General features: G+C 37.2%; 1 protein-coding gene across 1 annotated transcript in view; it reads left to right on the top strand.

Annotated features, from left to right (window-relative positions):
* Positions 1-25,958, top strand: part of Rasgrf2 (Ras protein-specific guanine nucleotide-releasing factor 2) — a 212,939-nt gene that overhangs the window by 73,261 nt on the left and 113,720 nt on the right. The window contains exons 2-6 of the mRNA XM_013015812.1: positions 1,055-1,161; positions 16,406-16,553; positions 18,464-18,553; positions 21,338-21,591; positions 25,746-25,833. Of these exons, the coding sequence (XP_012871266.1) occupies positions 1,055-1,161; positions 16,406-16,553; positions 18,464-18,553; positions 21,338-21,591; positions 25,746-25,833 (687 nt within the window). The remainder of the gene's footprint in view (positions 1-1,054; positions 1,162-16,405; positions 16,554-18,463; positions 18,554-21,337; positions 21,592-25,745; positions 25,834-25,958) is intronic.

Genomic DNA, 25,958 nt, shown 5'->3' with positions numbered 1-25,958 from the left:
AAGAGAAAGAATTAAATATTTCTTGATAGGTTAGTACTTAATCCCACAAGCATTTCAGGATTACTAACATCTTCTATGCATACACATTATTTCCAATAATCTTTGGAGATTTGTTTAACCTATCATAATGTTCCTGTGAAATACCTATGACAGAAGTTTTATCTGCTATTTTCAAATCATTCTAAAAAATACATGTGAATCATATACCTCAGTAATAAAGATACCAATGTTTGGGGGAAAAAAGAAAAGTCATTATATCCTTGATAATTTATTTTATTTCTGATAAATGATGGTATGCTTTTTTTTTAGTTTAACCCAATTCCTTTTGTTCAACAACTTAGATCACAACTCTATCAAAAAGAAATTGTGCCAATCTCTTAGCCCCCAGGATAGGGATTAGGTTTCCTTCCTATGTCAAGGATAATCTGTCTAGGAAAACAAGGATAGAGGCAATTGGTGCTAAGATGGAAGAAAAAGCAATGGTAACAATTGGATGTAACACTAGGCATATTGCTTGTCTGAATGGGGAATAGATATAGAGGAGAACAGAAAGGATAATTGGCTGATGCAAATGTGCATACTTGGATCTTTTTTTTTTTTTGCTTTTTGCTTATGTGGTGCTGAGGAATCGAACCCAGGGCCTCATGCATGCAAGGCAAGCGCTCTACCACTGAGCCACCTTCCCAGCCCTGATCCCTGTAATCTTAACATACTCTTCCTCCTCAGAAAATGTCTGCAGTTATTTTTTCATGTTAACTTTAATATATCTTCAGAGATAGATTTGTACAGTGTTCTTTTTGTACTTGTATAAAAATATGCAGTACAGTAGCATTGTGGGTTGAGTGTTACTGAGGGATGTTACGATGCAGTCTATGCTATCTTCCACATGCCATTTCTATGCTAACTGGAGAGGAGTGACATCACATTTGGAAATACACCATATATAATGTTGTTGGATTTTGTCACATATACTTGTTGGTGGTAACTACTGTGTTACTATGCTTTTGCACAGGAAAATAAAACTAAACTTTTTAATGTTTGTTTTTCTTTCCAGTATTATTTTACTGTCCTTTTTGGACACGAAGGTCAGAAACCACTGGAACTGCGCTGTGAGGAGGAGCAGGACGGCAAAGAGTGGATGGAGGCCATTCACCAAGCTAGGTGTGGGCACAAATCTTCCCATGTGACACTTGATTGCCTGGGTCTTGCTTTGGGGTTATCACTATTGGCAGTAGTTTGGGAAGAACTGCTAAGATGGCCTTATTCTTAGTATCTCCATTATAGTCATCTGTAAGGTAATTATTTCTGTTGACATATTCTAGCTAAAGATGAAAAGTAATAGATATAGCAGTGATAATAATAATATTAATAACTACTACTAGTAGTAGACACTTAGGGATTCTTCCTAAATGACATACACTATTTTAAGCGCTTCCTGACTAAGAAATTTATTGAATATATGACTCACTCCAATCTACCAGATAAGGAAACTGAGGCCTGGAAGGTTAGTTGGCTTGCTTGAGGTGAGCTATGAACTCAGATGAGCCTACTTTTTCTAAACTGTGCATCATGTAGTCCAGTTATAGAAAAAGGCAATAGCATCCCTAAGGAAATAGAAGAGCGTGATTTTACTTCTTGCCGTGGAATAACATGGAGATGAAAAGGGACTCATAGGTCTTCAGTGGGGTTAGAAACCTAACCCTTCTCTTTCCTCTGTTCAGTTCCTGAATTCAGTGCATCCTCCTTCCCAATGGTTCTTGTGCTCTCTGCCTTTGCCCATCCTTCCCTCAGTACAGGCTGTTGTTAGTTCACAAATTCTTGCTCTCTTGTCTTGCCTGTTTCCCATGTATTTCAGGGAAAAACTTGGCCATGGCATGTTTCCTTTCTGGGCAGAGGCCAGCTCTCCTTTTCTATATACCCACTCACCTCTTTACCATGTACCCCTGGGATCCCTGGGACAGGTCAGCTCTCCTCAGCTCCCTCTCTAAATACTACACATATGTCTTGAACTGTATATGGATGCTTAGCAATTCAGGTTATTTTTGTATAGTTCATGTGTGATTGCTGTTTCCAGAGGGAGATTCTATGCTCCTTGAGGATGAAGAGGAAGATTGGACAATTTTCTTTCTGAGCGAAGTGCATCGCTAAGGATATACTAAGTAATCAGGAAATGTTTCCAGATTGATTATAGAAAGAATAGAAAAATTTGCTCTTAGTGAGTGTAGACTATTTGAATCCTTGAGATTTTTTTTTTTTTTGGGTCAGTCACGGGGCTTGAACTCTGGGCCTGGGCGCCATCCCTCAGCTCTTAAGTTCAAGGCTAGCACTCTACCACTTGAGCCACAACGCCACTTCTGGTTTTCTGAGTGGTTTATTGGAGAGAAGAGTCTCAGAGCCTTTTCTGCCTGGGCTGGCTTTGAACTGTGATCCTCAGAGCTCAGCCTCCAGAGTAGCTAGGATTACAGACGTGAGCCACCGGCACCCAGCTGAGACTTTTTTTTACCTGAAGATCTTTCATCTCCTCCTTTCTTTCCTCTCACTTCAGACATGAAATTGTTAAGCTGAAGAGCTGGAATTCCAGTGCAGGACTGTCAGATGTCAGACCCTTTTGCCAATGCTCCAAACTGTTGTACTTGTCTCTCTTTTTCTCTTTAGTCTGCTACATTTTTTTTCTTATTCTGTTCAAAGATGAAAGTGGACTAATGTGAGGTCAGGGTTGAGAGTAAAACATACGGCTTATAAAACATTTCAGTTTCTTTTCTTGCTTTCCTACAAAGGATTGCTCTGAGATGCACTCAAATGCTGCTTTCCGCACAGGTCCTCAGCTCACTGGCATAATGTACCAAAGCACCCTGCCCAGTGCCTTTGCTGTGGGTGCTCTCTATCTGAGAGTTTTGCTCCAGAGGTAAGCCTAATATGGAATGACTTGCTAGAGAAAGAAGGTCAAGTCTTCAAAGGTGAGCAATGCATCAAGCTGGCAAGGTAGAGCCCTGGGGGTCATTTGTAGTCCCAGTCTTCGTGGCTATTTGCATTCCTTTCTAATTGAAGAAGCCCATAATTCTAAGCATGTGTTTTTGCCTAAAATGAAGTCCATTATTAAATCATGTATATCTGCCTGTTTTTTTCATTCTAGAAGAGCAGATAATACCAGCAACATAAATAGCTTTTATAAAGCAAATATCTTGGTGAACCAAACACTGTATTTCTTTAAAGACGGATGGCAAGTTACAGGTCTTTTTTTTAATATCATGCAAACATCATGTCATACACATGGACATCGTCATCTACTGATTTTATTTGGCAAGTGATGAAAACCAGGACACACATAATTATGTCAGAAGAGTGACTTTAGAAACCAGTGAATTCGTTCAGAACTATGAAAACTCTTTTTTTCTCTTTTGAACTAGAAGATTTGGTTAGGAATTGATCCTTTTTCTTGATGCCTTGGAATTTTGGTTTGTTAGGCTTGTTTTTAGTTTGACTTGAGGCTTACAACTGGGCTCTTTGATAACTCCTTTTAATCTGCTTGCTTTATACTTACAATTCTTATAGTTGATTTCTTTTGCATTGAGATGCTTCTGAAATCTTTGTTTCCTAAATCAGGAAGGACAATAATGGATCTCTGAAATACATGCTCATTTTGTTCATGTGTCAACAAAATCAAGAAGTTAATGAATCTGATTCAGAGAAAGTCTCAGCAGCCATTTTTGCTTGACATTATGTCACTATAACCCAATTCATTAACTAGATTAGTTTGCCTAAACATTTCACCCTCAGAGGACAGCTTGAACTCAGAGCCTGAGTGCTGTCCCTGAGCTTTTGTGCTCAAGACTAGCACTCTACCACCTGAGCCACAGCTCCACTTTTAGTTTTTGTGTTGATTAATTGAAGATAAGAATCTCACAGACTTTCCTTCCCTGGTTGGTGATTCTCAGATCTCAGCCCCCTGAGTAGTTAGGATAACAGGTGTGAACCACTGGCAATGGCTAATTTGCAGATTTTTAAATAGAAAAATTTTAAGTATTCAACAGTTATGGATATACTGATCTCTTTTTACAAATGTCTGTCCTCTTGATAACTAACATGAAATGGTTTTTCTCTGAGCTACAAATCTTCCTGCAGGTACTACACAGAATTAGCAGCTTCTTGGAACTTCCTCTCTGGATCTCTTCTCTTTTCCTTCTGAAATGGCTCTTCCACACCAGCCTACATACGCTCCATGAAAAATCACACTGTCACACTGAAATTCACACTGCGGTACTGGCTTTTGCACCAGAGCAGAGTCTTGTTGGCATAGTTTGTTTTCATAAAATCTTTTGGATACTTTTCTGGGGTGTCTGTTGCACATTTCCTTCTTTAGATGTGGTCCAGAAAAAAAAGATTCTTACTGGAACTAGCATTCTTCACACTGAAGCTTTGACTTGGCCCAGGAAACTTGATTTAAAGTTTTGCCTATAGTCTGTGGATACAATTCTAGCATATTGCCAACAGATTTAAGCTATCATTCTACACACACCATGGCAATAGGACTATTAATAATAACAACAATAATAAGATAATAGATTATTAAAACCCCAGTTTGGTTTTGGTGGGGTGAGATGGCACCCCAGCATTTAAATTATATTCAGGTCTAGGAGTATTTCATGTATGGTTTGCTACTTGAGTATAGAACTTGATTTTTTTGTTGTTTTCTTAGCTATATGTGACCATCATGGTTATTAGTTTTAAACACAGGGATATATCTTAAAACTTGGTTCCAATTAGTTGTGGGTCTTTAGGGCTTCTTGGCTAAAAAAGACATCCCTTTCAGTTCCGTCTTCTGGAATGCATTCAGGCAGAGCCCCAGCAGGAGGAAAATAGTCTAGGTTGGGAAGAAGGTCCAGGCCAACATTTACTAGGATTCTTCCTATTCTGACCTAAGCAAAGAACCCAAAAGATCTGGACATTGGCAGTCTACAAAGACACACTACCTCCCATTATATGCAGAAACTTACAAATGTACTTTTTTTTCTTCTTTTTTATTTTTTATTGTGAAAATACTGTACAGAGGGGTTACAATTACATGGGCAAGATAATGAATACATTTCTTATCAACAAAAGTACTTTTTTGTAGTGAGCTATCTACATATAACTTTCCATTGAGTTCTCAGAGTTACTAGATCCTTACAAGTTTTAAACCAAGCTCATTATTTTTATCCAAGTGGTTCCTTGTCCCTTTCTTTCTATCTAGATGATCTCCTATCTTGAGTAACTCAGTCACTCAAGACAGCAGTATGTTACCTCCACTTGCTATCCTCACTACTCACATTCAATGGACTCTACCTGTACAGCATCACTGATGTGAATTCCACCCATGCAGCATCACTGATCTCCATTGCTCTCTATGTCTGGGGCAGTTGCCATAGCTCAGGATGTCAACAGTGGTTTATAGCTAAGCCACTTTGCCACCTTTTTTTCCTGATCTCTATCTCTCCTCCACATGGTTACTAGAGTATCTTTTCTACACAGATCTCATCTGCTGAGAGAACTCCAGAGTTCTTTAATGATTTTGGCTATTTTATTGTTTTACTTCTATTGTTGAAAAATTTAAACAATATGAAAAATTTACACAGTATGGGAATAAAGAAAGAATTGTACCATAGTCTGCTATGTTATTTTAAGAAAAGAAAATGTTCCTTCTCTTAACTGATCTTAAAGACTAGGCCCTCTGTGAGTTCTGGGGTACAGGGAGCTAGTCCAAATGAGGGCTTCTCCTAAACTATACTGACTTCTGGGAACTTCTCATGCCACCTCCTTTTGGGTCCTAGGCTCCAAACATCACAATTACAAATGAAAATTTCTTCCAGACTGATTTATACCAATTTGTCCTTCAGGACAGAGTTTCTACTCATCTGCATTATCTTTCCTGAATCCTTTCCTCTCTTTGCACTGATCATTCCCTTATGTGAGCCCCCATTGCAACCACCTCATTCTCTTAATGCAACCAAGAGGATTTTGCATTTATTTATTTATTTATGTGACTATTTTTCTGTCAGCCTGAATTTCTTCAGATAAATTGCGCACTACTCATATCTTCTTCCCTGCTCCTGGCATCATTCCCAATTGCTTTTCAGAAATGTGTGTGCCAATTTAATCCTCTTCACTAGGGCAGGAGAAAGATGGAAACTTCTTTTAAAAGTCTTTCTTATATCAATAGCTAAAAATGATACCTTGTGTAATGAGCATTTCCTTGGTAAGACTGACTGTTTTCCTCTCATTATTATTCATCTGTGTCCTCTACGAATCGCCCTTTCTATCCTTTCTTCATATTTTCTATTGATGTGTTTCTATTTTTTTTAAATGAGCTCTTTGCATGAGCATAGATGATGTATATTTTATGTTTGTTGTAAATCATTTACAATATTTGTTGTCTCATAATTGTAACTTTGGAGTTTTGGGTCAGAAAGTTTTAAAATTATGATGCAATCTAAATAGCCTGCTTTGGGGGAGAAATTGTTCCATTACATTTGATTTTTTTATTTTTTGTGTTATACTTCACATATCATAAAACATCATTTTAGAGCAAATAATTCAGTCATTTTGTTCTGGTTGCATAGCTATCATCATTAATTTGAGAACCTTTCTAGCAACAAAAAGGACACTCAACACCTACTAGCAGTTATTCCTAGTTGTCAATTCCCCTAGCCAACCATTAATTCACTTCCTTTAGATTTCATCCATTCTAGCAATTTCATATACATAGAATTATACAGACATTGCTTCTAGCTTCTTTTATTTAACACAATATTTTCAAGGCTTGTTCATGTACCATGGCCGAATTAGCTTCTACTGCATGGATATACTACATATATATTATTTATCCATTGGTCAGTTGATGATTATTGGGCTTATTACCACCTTGTGTTGTTAATAACTATTTGTGTACAAGTTCCTGGGAGAAGAAATTCTTTCAATTCTTTTGGGTACATACCTAGGAGTATGAGGCCACATCATGTGGTGACTCAGTGTTTAACTCTTTTCAGAATTACCAAATTGTCTTTTCTGGTGACTAGGCCACATTTCCTTGTTACAGCATTGTGAGAATCCTCAGTGGCAATTTGTTTGTTTTCTTTGTTTATGTTGGTTTTGCATAGAGTGCTCATAGTAGAAGGTAAATTCTAAAATATATTCATTTTACGAATTAGAGTTACTACCAGTTTGACTTCAAAATGGTAGTCATTTTACCATTTTGACACATTATATTTCCTTGTAAGAAAATTTTGTGTTTTTAAAGTATTGGCTTGTGTTTTGGAAAGGATTATTGACAACTTTCTACACATCCCAAAGTTAGTCAGATGTTTAAATAATGAGCTGTAATTATGTGAACTAGACAGATGGAGAAATGCTTAGAAAAGAGGGTTTGGTCTTTGCATTGGTCCCACGTTTAGTTCTCTTCACTGAAACATTTGACTTTCAATGACTTAAAAGAGGAAAGCTGAAGAGAGGAGAACCTCTCTGTTAGAGAGACAGATTGTTGGGGTTGATAGTGCCAGTCCCCCTTGCTAATGGGGTATATAAAATATTGACTAGCCAATGAAGTGGAGATATTGATGTGAGAGGATTTAGGAGCCAGGGAATATAAAAGATAGTATAGTAATGCCAAGTGGCCAAGAGCAGAGCCAAGGAGGTTTATGAGTCAGCTTTATGTCATCATAAAAATTCTTGAGACAATAACTAAGAAAAAATATTTTTTGATTCATGGTTTCAGATGTTGATGAGACATGATTGGTTGGCCCTGTTGCTTTGGGCCTGTAGGGCAGCAGCACATCACAGCAGAAGCATTTTTGGTCCATGTCATAGTGGAGCAATATTGCCTACCTCATGACCAGGTGAAAAATAGAGTGAGGAGGGAGCTAAGGTCTCAAAACCCTCCTGAGGCACTCAAGGACTTAAAGGCCTCAACTCTTAAGGATGTCACCACTGCCCAATAGCACCATTTGGAGAACCAAGCTTTCAATAGTTGGACCTCTGAGAGACATCAAGATCCAGACTATAGTAGAGGCCTGTTCCTGCTTACGTAAGGCCGCTAATACCACTGTGTGAAGGCTGCATAGGTAGGCACTGGACTGCTACCACCCAGGAGTGCATTCTTTCCATTCTCCAAGGTGCTATAGTTCTCTCAACATGAGGAATGTTGATGATGGATTGTTTTCTCAATAAAATTGTGCATAAACTAAGTTTGGAGTTGGCATTTTTCTCTAGTGACTTTTTTTTTCCCATATGAACTTTCCTCTTGGATTTTGGCTGTAGTTCACTTCCTAAATATGTCTTTTTTTTTTTTTGTCGGTCATGGGGCTTGAACTCTGGGCTTGGGTGCTGTCCCTGCACTCTTCAGCTCAAGGCAAGCGCTCTACCGCTTGAGCCACAGCGCCACTTCCAGTTTTCAAGTGGTTTATTGGAGATAAGGATTTCACCAACTTTCCTGCCTGGGCTAGCTTTGAACCACGATCCTCAGATCTCAGCCTCCTGAGTAGCTAAGATTACAGGCATGAGTCACCAGCGCCCGACCCTAAATATGTCTTTAATAAAAATAACAGTGATGAGATTCTGGGTTATTTAACAACTTCTTATTAAATTAATATAACTTCTTGTCCTTCTACAAAAATAATTAAGGGCTGTAATTTCACACTTTGTCTCTTCCCCAAACATTTCAGAATTTCATTTGAATGTTCACTTTTTGCCTCCATGGAATGCTGTGGTTTGGCGTTGATTATAAAGATTACACAGCAACTGTTTTATTCCCATGGATATCCCAGTCTTGCCATGTCAGTACTCAGCAGATGGATTTTGAGTTTTGCCTTCATTTTGTTGATTTATGTGGTTTGATTTTATTATTTCCCTTGGCAGTGGGAAACCACCTTCTCTCCTCTTCACCTTCTCCTCTTTCTCCCATTCCTCTTTTTTCTGCACTTTTCCTCTTCTTCTTTTACCTCCTTCTCCTTTTCATTGGAGGTTTTAAACCAATCAGTTGATAAATAGATGGAGATAGAGCTGGGCACCGGTCGCTCACGCTTGTAATCCTAACTGCTCAGGATGCTGAGATCTGAGGATCATGGTTCAAGGCCAACCTGGGCAGGAAAGTCCAAAGTGAGACTCTTATCTCCAATAAACCACTCAGAAAACCAGAAGTGGCACTGTGACTCAAGTGGTAGATTGAGCTGACGATCTGAGGGACAGCACCTATGCCCAGAGTTCAAGCCCCATGACTGATACACACAAAATAAATAAATAGACAGATAGACAAATAAATAAATAACTGTAAAAACAGATTGGACTTTGTTAAACTTGAGCTATATATATAAATGGAAATTTTAGTCAAAACATGCATTGAAAATACACTTGACCAGAAATACTAATACTCAGAAAATATTGAAGGAAAACTAAACATGCATAATTAATTAATTCATAAGAAAAATAGGTGCTATTTTTACCTAGTGATTAGCATTAAAGAAGAGTAGAATATAGAGCAGGAGATGGCACTGTGGCTCACACTTGTAATCTTAGCTACCTAAGGGACTAAGATCTAAGGACTATGGTTCACAGCCAGCCTGGGCAGGAAAGTCTACAAGACTTCTATCACCAATTAACAACCGAAAATCTAGAAGTGCATCTGTGGCCCAAATGACAGAGCAGTAGCCTTGAGCACAAAAACTCAGAGACAATGCTCACATCCTGAGTTCAATCTCTAGGACCAGTGGGATGGGGAGAGAGAGTTAAAAGGGAAGGAGTAAGGGAGGGAGGGAGAGAGAAAGAATAAAAAAATAACAGAATGCACAGTAGGAGGATATGGCTATGAAGGATATTTCTTGGTAATTTTCTCTTTCTCTTCCTACCACCAAATAAGCTCCATGAGAACATACTTATGCTTATTTTTCAATTTATGGATTTATTTTGTAAAATTATCTTTAAGTAGTTGTACAAAGGAGTTGCTATTCAACAAAGCAGTTTATAAAAGCACTGAATCTTGATCACTGTCATTCTTTTCATCATTTTCCCCCATCTTTCCCAAGCCACCCATTTCCTCAATTTTCTTTGCTTTGTAGGATATGCATTGAATTTTGAGTACATTTCCTTTTTTCCCCCCTCTCCATTGATCCACCTCGCCCTTTTGATCCCACCCCCTTTCTAGTACCCATTTCCTGCTGATTTTTTGTTGGACTCTGAGTTAGGCTTTCTAAGGAATTACATTATTGGAGTTCTTCCCTGAATCTACCATATTTCACTTATGTACACTTGGATGTGTTCACTTATATATTTATAAATTATTTCTGGGTTCCATATATGAGAGAAAACAGTTCCTGGGTAGGAAACACACCATACTCAATAAATATGAACCAAAGTATCAGTTTAGATTCATAGGACTATGCAAACAAGGAAATCAACTTATTCCATATTTTAGGATTCTTACTTATATAATTAATGTATGGAATAAATAACTACTTAGAATTTTATATGTTTCTTCCCTACCTTAATATCATGGAGATCTTGGAAAATATAGAAAAGTGCAAAAGAAGTAACTCAAGAAGTAATTCCACCTATAATGATTCCAGCTAGAGGATATGTCTTTTACTTGGAATGCCTATGTATAAATCTTTCTCCCTTTGCATATGAGCATATATTCCTGTGCTACACACATAATATTCATCTTGCTCTTTTTCTGCTCATTCATACATAGGTCTTAGGTATACTGCTTTATTTACCATTTTAAAAGATAATAATTTTGAATGAGGCATAGGGTCCAAGGCTTCTAACCACAGTATTCTGGGCAGAAGAGATATGAGTTCAAGACCTGCCTGGGCTACTTAGCAAGACTCTGCTTCAAGAAGCCAAACTAACACAAAACAAAAACTTAATTTTAAGTACTCTGTTATCATTTCAGACAAACGATTCGTTATTTTGATACTTCCATATGATATATGCTTATTTAGATTATCTCAATCATCTCTTAGTGACTAAACACCATGTTTCTTTGTATATTTTTGTGCAAGTCCCTTGATTATTTTTCTTGGCTTTATATTATTAAAAGTGAAATTAGAAATTAAGCCAGACTTTAAGTCTGTCTTGATGCATCTTGTGATCATCTTGTGACATTCAGAATGTCATACTCTAGTAGCACCATGTGACATCACCCAATTCACAATACCTTCTTAAGTCCTGAGTGTTAGTGTTGCTAAAAATCTTAACCAGGGCTGGGAAGTAGCTCAGTGGTAGAGCACTTGTCTTGCATACATGAGGCCCTGGGTTTGATTCCTCAGCACCACATAGGCAGAAAAAGCCAGAAGGGGTGCTATGGCTCCAGTGGTAGAGCACCAAATGAGGGACAGTGCCCAGGCCCAGAGTTCAGGCCCCACGACCAATAAAAACAAACAAACAAACAACAACAACAAAAACCTTAACAGCCAGGTGCCCATGGCTCATGTCTGTAATCCTAGCCACTTAGGAGGCTGAGATTTGAGAATCAAAATTTGAAGCCAGCCCAGGCAGAAAAGTCCCTGGGAGACTCTTTTTAAATTTTATTTTCTTGTAAAGATGCTGTACAGAGGGGTTACAGTTACGTGAGTAAAGTAATGAGTACATTTTTTTTGTTGAGCATTTTTACCCCTTCCCTTGTTGATCTACCTGGGAGACTCTTCTCTCCAAAATAAGCTACGTAAAACAGCCAGAAATGGCACTGTGGCTCAAGTCCTAGGGAGCTAGCCTTGAGCACGAAGAGGCTCAAAGACAGCGCCTACATCCTGAGTTCAAACCCCAGGACTAGTTAAAAATAAAGTTAAGCAAATTTTGAAAAAAAATTTGCGTTACAAATTTTTATTGATATATGAAATGATGACCTTTTCAATTAACTCATAACTTTCTAAAATCTTAAGTAGTTGTACAAAAAGGTTACAATTCCATTAGTCAGGTTATGGGTACAATGTTTCTTGATCAGTGTCACCCCTTCTGTTTTTCTCCTCCATTATTTCTCCTTCCACCCCTACCCTCAAGTTATGTAGTTAATGTTTACATAATGTACATTGACTAACATAACCTTCCTCTGTTCACGCTTCTTTCCTCCATTCATGTGTCCTCTCTCCCCAAAACATATTTCTACTTCCTGGTATTCATTTTGATAACAGTTCATTAGTTGTTCAGAGGAGTTACACCTTTTGGAATCTTCCCCTAAGTATATCATTCTTTAGTCAGTTTGTTTGTGGGTATATACATAGAGCTCTCTATATGTTATTATGCACATTTGTATTTTAGATCTAGCTTCCACATGTGAAAGAAAATGTCTCTCTGAGCCTAACTTCACTTAGCCTAGTTTTCTCTAGGTGCATCCATTTCCCTGTAAATAACATACTATTATTCATTCTAGTAGATGAGTAAACTTTTATTGTATACCTATACCACATTTCCTTGGTCCACTCATCCACTGTAGGGAATCTGGGCTCTTTCTATAACCTGGGTATCGTGAATAGTGTGACAATGAACATGGATGTACAGGTGTCTTTACTGTATCCAGTATTCTGGATAGATGCATAAAAGTTGTATCACTGGATCAGAGGATAGTTCTATATTTCATTTGATAAATAGTTTTTATTGGTTGCTGAAGCTTGATATGTTCTGTGTATACTTTGTGTGTTTGTGATTGACTTTAAGTGATATGAAAGTTTGAATACAATCCTCTTATGTCCTATCCTTTTCTCCTTCTGATTTGGTATTTACATATTTTTGACACTTAACTTATTCGACTTTATGTCCTAAAATAATATAATTAAATCTCTATTGATTTATAAGCAGTAATGTGTTAGTGCTCTGCTAGGAAAGATATGATAAATAAATGAAGACATTTTAAGGTCTCATATACTCTTGATGTTTATTACTTTTATTATTTATTCTCACTTTGCACATTTTAAAGCATTTATATTCTGTTCTCTAAATTCAATTAAGTCTCTGTGCTTTGCCATGGATGAATCTGAAAATTAAAAACTAGTAAGTGGGGTAGGTGCCAAAGCACAGATAGATGGAAGGAATAAACTGTGGTATTCCACAGCACAGTGGGATGCCTATAGCTCATAATAAACTATTTTATATTTTATGAAGACCTAGAAGAAAGCTACTCAGAGGCTCCAAATGTAAAGAAGCAATAGGGAAGGGAAGCACTAATTATACAGATTCAATCAGCATGTGATGTATGCCTGTATTGAAATATCATGCTGTGCATCAATAATGTATACAATTAATATGCTAATAGATAAAAATAAAAAATAGGCAATTTACATAGTGGCTATACCAATATTATATACCAAAGAATTAATGTAAGTATTTGGTCTTATAAAGAATGGATAATCATAGAAAAACTCCTCAATTTTATTTCTTGTTGATAGCCTTTTATTTTCTCTCTTTCTTTCTGATCATCTAGCTTAGATTTTAGCCACATTTGCCTTATTTGTTAGTGAATCCACTGACCTATAAAATTTTCATTGGCATTTATTTTGTCTCCAATACCTCTTATTATTTTGTGGTTGCTTCTTTTCCACGACAGATTCCTTTTGCTTTATGTCTCTAATATCCATTCCTATCTCTCTGAAGATAATAATCTCTGCTGCATGATTGATTCTTGTTTCCTATAGTGTCTTCTGTTTGTTCACTTGGGCTATAATTGTTACCTGTTGCTAGTTAACAATTTCCCCTCCAACATTTGGTAAATAAACATCTAATCACACCCTGACAATTTCTGTAGGTCAGGACTCCAGGCCTAGCTTAGCTGGGTGCCTGTGTTTAAAAGTTTCTTACAATGTACAGTCATGGCATTGACTAGGTCTGTGATCTCAGCCAAATGCTCAGATGGAGAGGATCTGCTTCCAACGTTACTTACAAGGTGGTTGGCTAAATTCATTCCTTAAGGGTTGATGTACAGAATTGAGTTCTTCAATGGTTTTTGGTGAGAGGCCTCTCTCAGTTTCTATTTACCATGGAAGTCTGAATAGAGAAACTCACAGCTGGGAAGCTGTCTGCCTTCCAAGCAGATCAACAAGAGAGGAAGGGAAGGAAAGTGAGATGGAAGCCAGTGTCTTCTTGTGAACTAATCTTGGAAGTGCCACCGGCACTTTTATAATAAACATCTATTTTTTAAATCTCTGACTTGAGGTAATCTGTTTCACAATAGACAAGTAACCCAATATATTTCACTCCTAGGCACTCTTGATTCCTTTCCTTTTTTAGTTCTTCCTTGGATCAACAGTGGTGCCAGGAGTAAACCTCAGCTCTGTTCTCTCCAAGTCTATCTCCCTCATTAAGAACCTTTGTTAGAAGATGGCCCCATTTTCTACAGAGAGCAGATCTAGGACATGCCACCATTGCCAATTGTATGCTTTATTTCTTTTTAAAAATTATTATAAAGGTGATGTACAGAGGGGATACCATTTCTCTTTTATTTCTTTATTTTGGGGGCATGTAGGAGGAGCCAAACTTCTGAATGCTCTGTAAGCCCTTGTCTGTGGTCCAGGCAAGTCCCATTCTTTGCGATGGTTGATTCTGAGTTTGGTGCTTCTTGGGCCACTCTTGGTGAAAGTCAGATTCCTGCAGGGCTTTGCAACTCTGTTTTCCAGTCTTTCCATTGAACTAATTCTGCTTAGTTTTCCTTTTGATGACATATTTTACTATTTCATTAGGCCATTAAGGTTTTGTTTTTTTAAACAGAAAACAATTTTCTGAGCATATCAGTGGGACTTCAGAGATGAAGTGGGCAGGTATCAGTATGTGTCTACATGAACTCAAGCCTGCATCCTGTATTGAGCTTACACTTCTTTTATTTCAAAAAGAAAATTAAGTACCACTGTGCAACCTAATTTAACATATTACTAAGAAAGTAGATGTGAAAGACAGAAGTATAGAATAACTTTTCTAAAGCTTTATTATTATTTACTCCTTTAGAGTTTTCTACAAAATCTTTTAATGAAGATTTGCTTTCCTTTTTTCTTCTTTCTCCTCCTCTCACTTATACTTACATAGCTCTTCTTTCTATGCTCTTCAAGTAATTTGGAGCAAATGACTTAAAAATATAGCAGATGCAATGTTCTTCTCTAATGCTAATAGCACACATGATGTAAATGTTGAGGGTGTTATTGAATTAAAATTGCAATTTTTAGAATTGTCTCAAGACTTTCATTCTAAGTATCACAAAATTATTTCAAAGTAGTGTAGTTTAGAAAGAGAATTTATTGGAAGGAGATTACCCCAGCTAACCACCCTTTTCTGTCTCAGGCTTCCTACCTGTTTTGTACCTGCCTTTCTGAACACCTGCCCATTCTTCACTTGTTTTCTGTTTAAAAAACAAAACCTTAACGGCCTTATGAAATAGTCAAAGCAGACTTGCTTTAAGTGCTCTGGCATGGCTGTGGCACACAAGGCTGTCCAACAATGGCATCCTAAGTTTCCAGGTTCATGTCATCTCAGTTTAAGTAAGCAGGACAGGGCACAGTCCCAGATCCTGAAAAGAAAAAAAAAATCGATTTTGTTTATTTTGGGCTTCATATCCCATTTTACGTTGGTTCAACCTGATCTTAAAGGTAGGTTTTATAGTATAAACATGGCTGCTGTGGTGCAGCGTCCCAAAGAAGAGTTAAGAAGGTCAAAGCCAGGGAGGGAATAGTTTTCAAAACAGTCTGATACTATTGTCCACTGAGAGATAATTTAATTTGTGGTAAGATATATGCATTGGATCAGACAGGTACTCCAGGATTTCATTATCAATAGAAACCCGAGAGTGAGTTTTGTCTTTTCCATGCTCAGCCAAAGAAATAAAAACAGACAGCTGAAGGTAATCCCAAGGAATTTAACTTACTGCCCAAATATATGTTGCTTCTGTCAGTTTTAGGAGTGTACTGGATGGTGTTACAATTGTAAAGACACTCTTGCAGATCTAGTAGTGGGATAGTTATGATATGATTTTTAAATTTTTTTTTGCAGTCAGTACTCATTCTCAAGGTTACTGCATTTATTCATCTTGGTGACAGGTCTATTTCAACTGTTCTGCCTTACCTGGGAAAATATTTTGAGTGTTACCTTGGGAACCATATGTCATAAATTCAAAAGGCCTCAATTTCGTTGATAAAGGAAATGCACTACTTTTTAAAATCACTCAGATTTCCTTTGCAATTTTTTATGCTCATATGATAAAATTAAGTACATGAATTCTTAGTCAAGGATATGATGACTCAAATTCTGTATCACTGAAGGTTGACAAATATACACTGAGAATGTTTATGTAAGATAGGGTTACAAACATGCAATGCTTGGTGGTTGTTTTTTAAATGTAGTGTACACTGTTTTATGTGAAATTATAGAACAGTGCTCTGATGACTGACTGTAATTTTCTTTTCAGTTATGCAGACATTTTGATTGAAAGAGAGGTGTTAATGCAGAAGTACATTCATCTAGTACAGATTGTAGAGACAGAAAAAATCGCAGCTAACCAACTCCGGCATCAACTTGAAGATCAAGATACAGAAATTGAAAGGCTTAAATCAGAGGTATTTCTCAGTCGAAAATTCCTTCTCATTGTTTCCCATCTACTATCATCTCTGCATGATTATCCATGGCATATGGAGGGCAAAATTTTAATCCCAGGATGAATTCTTCTGTCATTAATACATACATACTGGGCTACTGACCTAACCATGGATTTCTTGTCTGCATTGGTTTAGGTAAGCACATTACATGGACATAGCAGGAGAGCATTTTTTTAAAACGTCTGTGCTCCTAATGTCCTGAATTAGATCTGAAATTAAACAGCTATCTATAATATGTAACTATTTTCAGACTGGGTTTTGGAGTGGGAGTTGTGAGTTTGTTTTGGAGTCATTAAAATCTAAAATCACAAGTAAGGAAAAACCAGAAATTACTTCAGAAATATTTGACTTTCTTTTTAAAGATCTACGAAGTCCAACCTTGTCTCCTTTAGAATGAGTGAAAGTAAAATTTTCCTCCACAAATGCATTCATATTTCTTAGATTCAAAGAAAGGATCCAGGCAAAAGAAAAGAAACCTACTCTTTGCATTCTTGTTGACAGAGAGCACAAATTCCCTAGCCTTGGCACTTTCCTTGTCATGGAATAACAATTTCTTTTTCTGCCTTTCACCTCCTCCTGGGACTCACTCAGAATGCCGGGAGGAATTTCCCCCTTTGCTCCCTGGATACATCACACTAGTGCACAGAACATGGTACAAGTCAGTTCCAACTGGGGTGTGCTAGTTTCTCTGGGAACGATGTTTCCAACTGTGTTCACTGTATCTTTACAATTGTCAGCTTCCTCGTTTGACACTGGTATCTGATATAATGAAAACGGCAACCGAAAACTTAACCAACTTGCATTTTAAGTGACTATATCAGGCACTGTAATTTAAAACAAAATTATTGTGTTCTCTCCTCACCACAGTGAGCTAGAGCAGATGCTTGTCTGCTGAGTGAAGCAGGTTGGTATTTACTCCAGGAGAGAAGCTTAGCACCAAGTGATGTCCCCCAATATTTATTTGTGTGAGCTTCTCTGTCTTCACTACAGTCTATTTTAGTCTGAATATAGAACACGGCTATAAACTGTCAGTAGCAGGTATGTCTTCTGTGGCTGCGTGACAGGAGCCATAATTTATTTCCTACTCCCTTTATTTTCCCCACTCTTCTACCAGACAATGGTAGAGGAGTATATTTGGTATTGGAGACAAGATACAAAAAGAGATCAGAGGTGGGCAGTTATGGTCTCCTAATCTTTATGTGTTTCCTTGTTAGTAAATCTGTATGGACTCTTATACTTGTAAGCATCTGTGGTGAATTTTTGTTGCTATGTGTATGTAGCCGAGAGGCCATTTGATCTTGAATTGTGCCTCACAGTGCTCAGGACTGGTCTGGGGCTATATAGAGAATTTAGGTCACTATAATCCTTTCTTCCTCTTCTGAAGAACCTGTTTGGCTGGCTTAGGCCAACATCAGGGCTCTGAGCTCTCCCTCATAACTACCATTTTCCTAAGGAGATCTGTGTCTTCTGTATGGCATGCACATGAAAGGCCAAACAAGCCAATTACGGACAAGACCTTCAAGTTAAGCACCTGCATGTGGAAAGCACAGGTTTCCATGGACAATGCGTTCAGGCAAGGTGACAGGCACATCACTCAAGTCCTGAGGAGGAGTTGGCTTGGTTAATCAGAACCAAGTTTTACCCTAATGTAGATCCCAGTGTACACTTTCTATAACATTTCTTGTCAGCATTGTCACACCAAACTTAAGGTAAAGATCATCCTCTACCTCAGCACCAAAGGAAGAGTAGGTGCACAAAATACAATGGTTCCCTTGAGATCTCGGTGGACTAGGCTGGTAGGCAGCTCTTCTGTCCTACTATTCTACTTCATGATTCCCTAAATCATGAGATGGACCAATTTTGTGTTACAGATTGTTGCCCTGAATAAAACGAAGGAACGAATGCGCCCTTACCAAAGCAACCAGGAAGATGAAGACCCAGACATCAAGAAGATTAAAAAGGTAGGACTTTGAAGGTTTCTGGTTCTGTGGGGACAAGGTGACCAATTGTCTATTCAATGGTGATGCCTTCGTCACCATGTCCCTGAGCTGGGAAACAGCCTTGATATTTCTGTGCTAATGACACCCACACTTGCCCTTCATAGTGATGCAGACATAGCTGCATCTGGAGAACTTCAGCTTGAATTTTCTTTACAGTTGCAGTAATCTTCTTTTGGACTAGGGAAGAATGAAAAACAAATATTAAGAGACAATAGCATTCTCTACTTAGGTTAATGAAGAGCTGTTGAATGTCCTAGTTTTGTGATACTTTCATATTTGGTAGGGATTTTTAAAAACTACATTTCAAAAATATTTCCCTTAATGTTAGTCTGTAATTTAGGAATGGTATTTTTTTTTCATGTGAGAGGATTGAACCAATCAATACATCAGCTCAGATTTGTTTTATTATTATTGCCTCTTGTTTAGCAACCACATAAATAGAACTTTCCATCTTACTGTCATTTAGAATCAAACAAGGAAGCAGACCCTGGCACTCACTCCAGCCCATTGCCTTCTGATTCATGTCACTAAGGCTTTGATTCCGTGATCTTACTTGTCCATGTAAAACACCCGATTTGGTTAATGTTATGTAAAAGCTTTCAAATTTAAAGAACTTTTCCTGCATATGCATCTGTTTATTTATATTTCTTCCTATTATTTTCTGCTCCGTTTTAAGTGAAACAAAACTTTAACCAAATACTGCTCAGAACTTGAAATTGAAATGACTCTTTGGACTACGTTTTTAGTTTTCAAGAAGTAAAGATATAGATGAAGCATAGTGGCACACGTAACTGTAATATCAGCTGTTTGAGAGGTTCCAGGGCAGCCTGAGTGAAAATGAATGAGATCTTATCTCAAAATCATGATGAGTATAATGGTTAATGCCTGTAATCCCAGCTTCTCAGTAGATGGGAATGGGAGGCTTTCTGTTTGAGGTCACCTGGGCCAACTTAGTAAGGAATCCAGTTGAAAAAAAACCAAAACCTACAACTGACTCAAGTGGTTAAGCATTGATACAGTAAGATTTAAGCCCTGAGTTCACTCCTCGGTGCCAATAAATAATTAGTCAAATAGTAAAATAACACTATTCTTTTCTTAGCATTTATATGTTCTACTTAATTCTGGTTTATGTTATTATGTCACAAGAAATGTTATTGCTTTACTTTTAATAGTATGCAGCTGCATGTAAACAAAGATATTAATAAAATCTAATTTTCAGTTTGGTTATACAAGCTGGTCTGTAAGTAAACAAGTGAGCCAGCTATTGTTCAGCAAAGAACACCTGTTCAAGTGAACAGAGAGATTTTACTTGACAGAAAATTTAATTAAGTTGATTTTTATAAATACTTCTATTCAATGGAAGAGTTATGATAAAATAAGTGCTTTTATATATTTTTCTACATTCATGATTCTTAATAGAGGTAATTTTAAATCTACTTTTGAACTTGTTAAATAGACTTTGAAATTAACTTTATTGTTCTTTGTCTCAAGTCAAACCAATATCTGTTTAAAGAGACAGATGTTCACAAACGAATGATCTGTCTGTCTGTCTGTCTGTCTCTTTCTCTTTGTGCTGGTCCTGGGGCTTGAACTCAGGGCCTAGGTGCTGTCTCTGAGCTTTTTTGCTCAAGGTTGGTACTCTACAACTTGGGCCACAACTCCAGTTCCAGCCTTTTTGAGAGACTTAATGTAGATACACGTCTCAAAGACTTTCCTGTCCAGTCTGCCTTAAAACCACAATCCTTAGATCTCAGTCTCCTGAATTGCTAGGATTACAGACATGAGCCACCAGTACCCAGATATTTCTCTATTCTTATCTTGGCAAAAATGTATTTTCTTTACTTCAAAAGACCACAATTTGAAAATGGCTATAATTCATAGATAATTTAACGTAAATTTCCAAAAAAAACAATATGCGTATAATCTCTCCCATATAATTCTATTAATGTATACTTAATTTTTATTATTTGAGGTATAAGCAACCTTAATACATATATAAAATTGAAAAAAATGAGGCAACTTTAAACCTCGCAAAGGAGTGGTGATGTTTAAATGAATAATTTATAGTAAATGGGTAAAATAGTATGAAAAAAATCTGAAAACAGATTTAGTCATAAATTAATGTTTTTAACTTTCTATGAATTTTCAACCTGTGCTTTCTTGATACATCTACCACATCCAAAGTGGCAAATCTTAATTATCATTAATTTTTATATTTAGAAAGGATCTTTTATTTGGAGTCTAATTATATATTAGAAAAAAGAGGATCAGAGTTCAATAATCAGCAGATTATTGGCAGAGTCTTTGAGTTAATGATTATGATATATATATATATTATATATATCTGCTTAGTATCTCCTATTTATCTATTAAAAATACTAGAAAAATTATGACCATGGCTCCAGAGCCAGAGGTTTAGGCCAGAGATTGAGTGTTTGGAGACTCTGAATTCAAACCCAAGTGCCACCAAACAGTAATATTGAATATAATATTTTGAGTTAGTGTAGACAGGCTTATGTTGTGGAAGAAACTTGTGAATCTGAGAAAAATACCTTTTAGATCATCTTTTTTTCCCCTTGCTTTTTAGCAAATGCTTGTCATTTTTTCCCATTCTGGTGTAACCACTAGGACACCCATGAAAGAAAACAGGATTGTATAAGGCACGGGATGGATGTACTTCATGGCAGGCTCAAGTAAGCCAGTCTACACTTCCCTGAGGTTCCTTTCTGTCTTTTTGTTCTGTAGGTTCAGAGCTTCATGAGAGGATGGCTGTGTAGAAGAAAATGGAAGACCATTGTGCAAGACTATATTTGTTCTCCACACGCTGAAAGTATGAGGAAGAGAAATCAGATTGTGTTCACCATGGTGGAGGCAGAGTCAGAATACGTGCACCAGCTCTACATCTTGGTCAATGGGTTCCTCCGGCCCCTGCGGATGGCAGCCAGCTCCAAGAAACCCCCCATCAGCCATGATGATGTCAGCAGCATTTTTCTCAATAGGTTTGTTCTTGCATAGATCCATGTTTTGTGAAAAGCTCCCTCCTTCTCTCCTGCTTTCCCTCCCTCCCTCCCTCTTTCTTCCTCTCTTCTTTCATCAGGTACTGGGGAATTGAACCGAGGGCCTCATATATGCTATGGAAGTACTATACTATTCCTGTGCGTCTGTGGGGGATTGTGTGTGTGAAGATATTCCCTCTTACAAACTGAAACATTAACTGCAAAGTAACTGTGGACATTATTGGTAACTTTGATAAGGCGCCAAACCCTGATTAGAGACAACATAGGAGAGAATGGAATAGAAGACAGGAATAAAAGAGAAGGGTATAGAAAAGTCTTTCAAGAAAGGTTATTCTAAAGCGGATCAGAGGACAAAGGATGTAGTTCCACAGTAGAGCTTTTGTCTAAATGTGTGAAATTTTAGGTTCAATCTCCAGAACAAAAACAAAATAAATAGGTAATGATAAATAGAGGAGAAAAGTATGATTCATGCAGAAGAGAGCGTGTTCCACTGAAATGGAGTCCTATGGACTTTTCTGCCTGGGGTGGCCTGGAACCTTGATCCTCTTAGTCTCAGCCTCCTATGTCACTAGCATGACAAATGCATGCCACTGTACCAGCTATTGATGGAGAAAAGATCTCAAATGAACTTTTCTGCCCAGGCTGATGTTGAACTGTAATCATTTTGAGCTCAGACTCACAAGTAGCTAGGATTACATAGTAGGTAGCTTGAAGATGTATACTTTTAAAGAGTGGCTTACAAGGTGTTAGTTGTCATAAATGTTATTAATTAGATTATCTTTCCTTGCTTGTTTGTGAAGCTCCAGGCTGTTCAATTATTTTCAGTTTTAAAAAAATACTAGATGGTGGGCGCTGGTGGCTCATGCCTGTAATTCTAGCCACTCAGAAGGCTGAGATTTGAGGATTGCGGTTCAAAGCCAGCCTGGGAGGGAAAGTCTGTGAGACTCTTACCTCCAATTAAGCACCAGAAAACTGGAAGAGGAGCTGTGGCTCAAGATGTAGAGTACTAGCCTTGAGCTGAAGAGCTCAGGGACAGCGCCCAGGCCCAGAGTTCAAGACCCACGACCAACAAAACAACAACAACAACAACAAACTAGATAAGTACTTATTCCTAGTACATGTCACCAATGCAAAAAAATAGTTATTAAGAAGATACAAATATAATGTAGATACAAATAACAACAATCAATGCAAAACATCTTATTACTAATGCACATCATTTAGTTACATCGTAAAGTAAAACCATGACAATTTGATGTTACATGACATTATTTTCAGTTTTGACACAGAGTTTATACTTAACTAAAAGCAATCTACCTAATTATGTATAGCATCAATTCATCTGTTTTCTGATTACTCAGGCAGGAATCAAAATATGAAAGTGAATGTATCAATTAGTTTTCAATGTAGAAGTGAGTAAGCTCTCTCTGACTGGAGGAAATTCTCTGTTTATAGAATTTTTTGGAAAGCGTGGAGAATTAACACTGTCTATAGGGTCTTGAATTTAAAGGCATGACATCAGAGATGTGATCCATGGGCTACGAACCATGGCCAGTCCCCCAGCCTTTAGGCCTCTGAAGTTTGTTACCAGAAACTAAAATGCTGAGGCTTAGTGGTAAAATTGCCCCTCCCCTCCCAATACATCTCCTTTACTGACTTTCAACAACAAAAGAATGGTATCTACTTATACCTTCCTTTTTTATTATTAATTTACTTTATTGTTATTATAGAGGTGATACATAGAGGGATTACAGTTACATGAGTCAGGTAACAAGTACATTTCCTTTTGTATAGTGGCTTCTGTTCCTTTATTCTCTCCCAGTCCCTCCACCCGTCTCTGCCCACAAGTTGTATCCATTGAGATTCATGGCTGCAAGTTTTCACTCTTGTTCCTTTGAATTCTGTACCCTCCTCCTACCCTTCTGAAGACATATACTTGAATACACCATACGTACGGTAAAGAAGACAGAGTCATCAAGAATTAAATAGTAAAAGAAAGAAAGGAAGAAAAAGAAAAAGGAGGCCTCTTGTTTCTGTATCTTGGAGTTTGTTTCAGCATGTATATTATTTTATATAAATATGAAGAGACACTTAGGCATTGGGCCTTTGTGTTCCTCTCTTAAGATTATCCTTTATTGATCTCACTATGTATGAGTATGTAGACTCTTGTATAACTTATCATATCCCAGTGTATTTTAGACCTAATTTCCACAGATGAGAGAGAACATGCACCATTTGTCTTGCTGAGCCTCACTTACCATGATTTGTTCTAGTTCCATCCATTTCCCTACAAATAACATTATTTTTTCTTTCTAATGGCTGTTTAAAATTTCCATTGTGTATAAGCAGTGAACGTAGATGTGCAGGTGTCTTTATTATATCCTGTCTCATGATGTTAATGATAGATACCTGGCAGTTGTATGGCTGGGACGTAGGGAAGATCTATGTTTAGTTTTTTGAGGAACCTCCAGACAGCTGTCCAGAGTAGTTGTACTAGTTTACATCCCCACCAACTGTGTAGTAAGGTTCCTTTTCCCCTATATCCCTGCCAACATTTGTTGTTCAAATTCACACTGTTGGCCAATCTAACTGAGTTGAGATGAATCTCTGAGTTGTTTTGATTTGCATTTCCTTATTGGACATGGATGATGAGCATTTCCTCATGTGTCTCTTTGCCATTCTTACCTCTTGTTCTGAGAAGTCTCTTCTTAGCTCTTTGCCCATTTAGTGATTGGTTTATTAGGTTTGGGAGGGGTTAGTTTCTTGAGCTCTTTGTACATATTGGATGTGTAGCTTTTGTCTGATATATTGTTGATAAAGATCTCCTAGTCCGTTGATGCTGGGAAAATCGGGCAACCTTATGCAGAAAACTAAAAGTGGATCCCTGTCTGTTACTGGACACTAATAGCAATTCAAAGTGGATCAAAGACCTCACATCAGACCCAAAACTTTAAAACTACTGTGAGAGAGTAGGAGGGAGCTTACAGGTATCATAGGAAACTTAGAACTTAGAGGTATAGGTAGAAACTTCTTGAAATGAGTCCCAGAGGCACCACAGATAGGATGGAAACTTGACATGTAGGACTTATCAATCAAAATGAAGTTTCTGCGCAGCTAAGGACATGGATACTTCTATCTTTCTTGTCTTGTCAAGTGTATATACCTACTGGTAGAAGTGTATTTACATCCATAATGTAGCTGCCAGGGAGTCTGGGAAATGTAATTTTAGCTCACTTCCATCTCTGACTAAGAGGATGGAAGTCAATTGAAAGACTAATTTATAATACCTGTTAAAGTACATTTGATTGAAATCCTTGAACATCACATACTACTTAAACTTTCTTTAAAAGAAGAAAGTCACAGTGTCAAATTTTGTTTTTGTTTTAATGGACTCTTTGGAAGTAGGGAGAATTTATCCTGATATTTATTGTTGTGAAATTTGACCCACAACACACCAAGAGCTCTCCCTGAAAAGCATAATTATGTTTTCCTTCAGAAAAGGCTTCAATGGCTTATTCTAATTAAGAGAGAGCAAATTATATTTGACTCTGGAAACTATCCATAGCCCTTTTAGAATGTTAGATCCTTAATTTATGTATAATTCTCATTTTAGTATCTCTGGATAGGCCCCACTATTTTCAGAAGATAATGCTATATTTCTGTCTTAACTGTCTTAAAAGTACAGTAGAGTTCTGTGATTTTTTTTTGCTATGGATTTTTTCCCTCCTTGTCAAAACTCATTTCAATAAAAGAGAAACCTTTCCTTGCATTTTCTAGAATCAAATATGAAAAGAGAAAGGATCATAACTTTAATTTTCTGATTATCAGTTGAAGTCCTTCATTCTAACAGTAGAAAGCTCACTTTTAAATGATGAAGAGGGTATGACAACAGTTTGATATTTCTTATGTTCCACTGTTTAAGGCTTATGTTGGAGTTTTCTTTGGGTTTTGTTGCAGTTCTATAAAAGAGAAATTGTTTTATGAAGGCTAATATAACCCATGTTATTATTGTACAGTTTGGAGTCTCTATAAAACTAGTGTTCTGTATATACAATATGCTTTAAGCACTTACTGGGTTCTATTGACAAAGTAAGCACTTTACAGAGACTAAATTGTATCTTTTTTGTCTTTTATAGTGAAACAATCATGTTTCTTCATGAAATATTTCATCAAGGACTGAAGGCAAGGATAGCAAATTGGCCTACTTTAATTTTAGGTAAGTGCGTTCTTTGAAGATAATTTTTTTTATTTATTTTATTTTATTTGTGAAGATACTGTACAGAGGGGTTACAATTACATGGGCAGGATAATGCGTACATTTCTTACCAAGCATTGCAGCCTCCTCCTTT

This window comes from Dipodomys ordii, unplaced genomic scaffold (assembly GCF_000151885.1).
Source record: "Dipodomys ordii isolate 6190 unplaced genomic scaffold, Dord_2.0 Scaffold28, whole genome shotgun sequence".
Taxonomy (NCBI): Eukaryota; Metazoa; Chordata; class Mammalia; order Rodentia; family Heteromyidae; genus Dipodomys; species Dipodomys ordii.
This window is presented reverse-complemented; position numbering and strand designations above follow the sequence as displayed.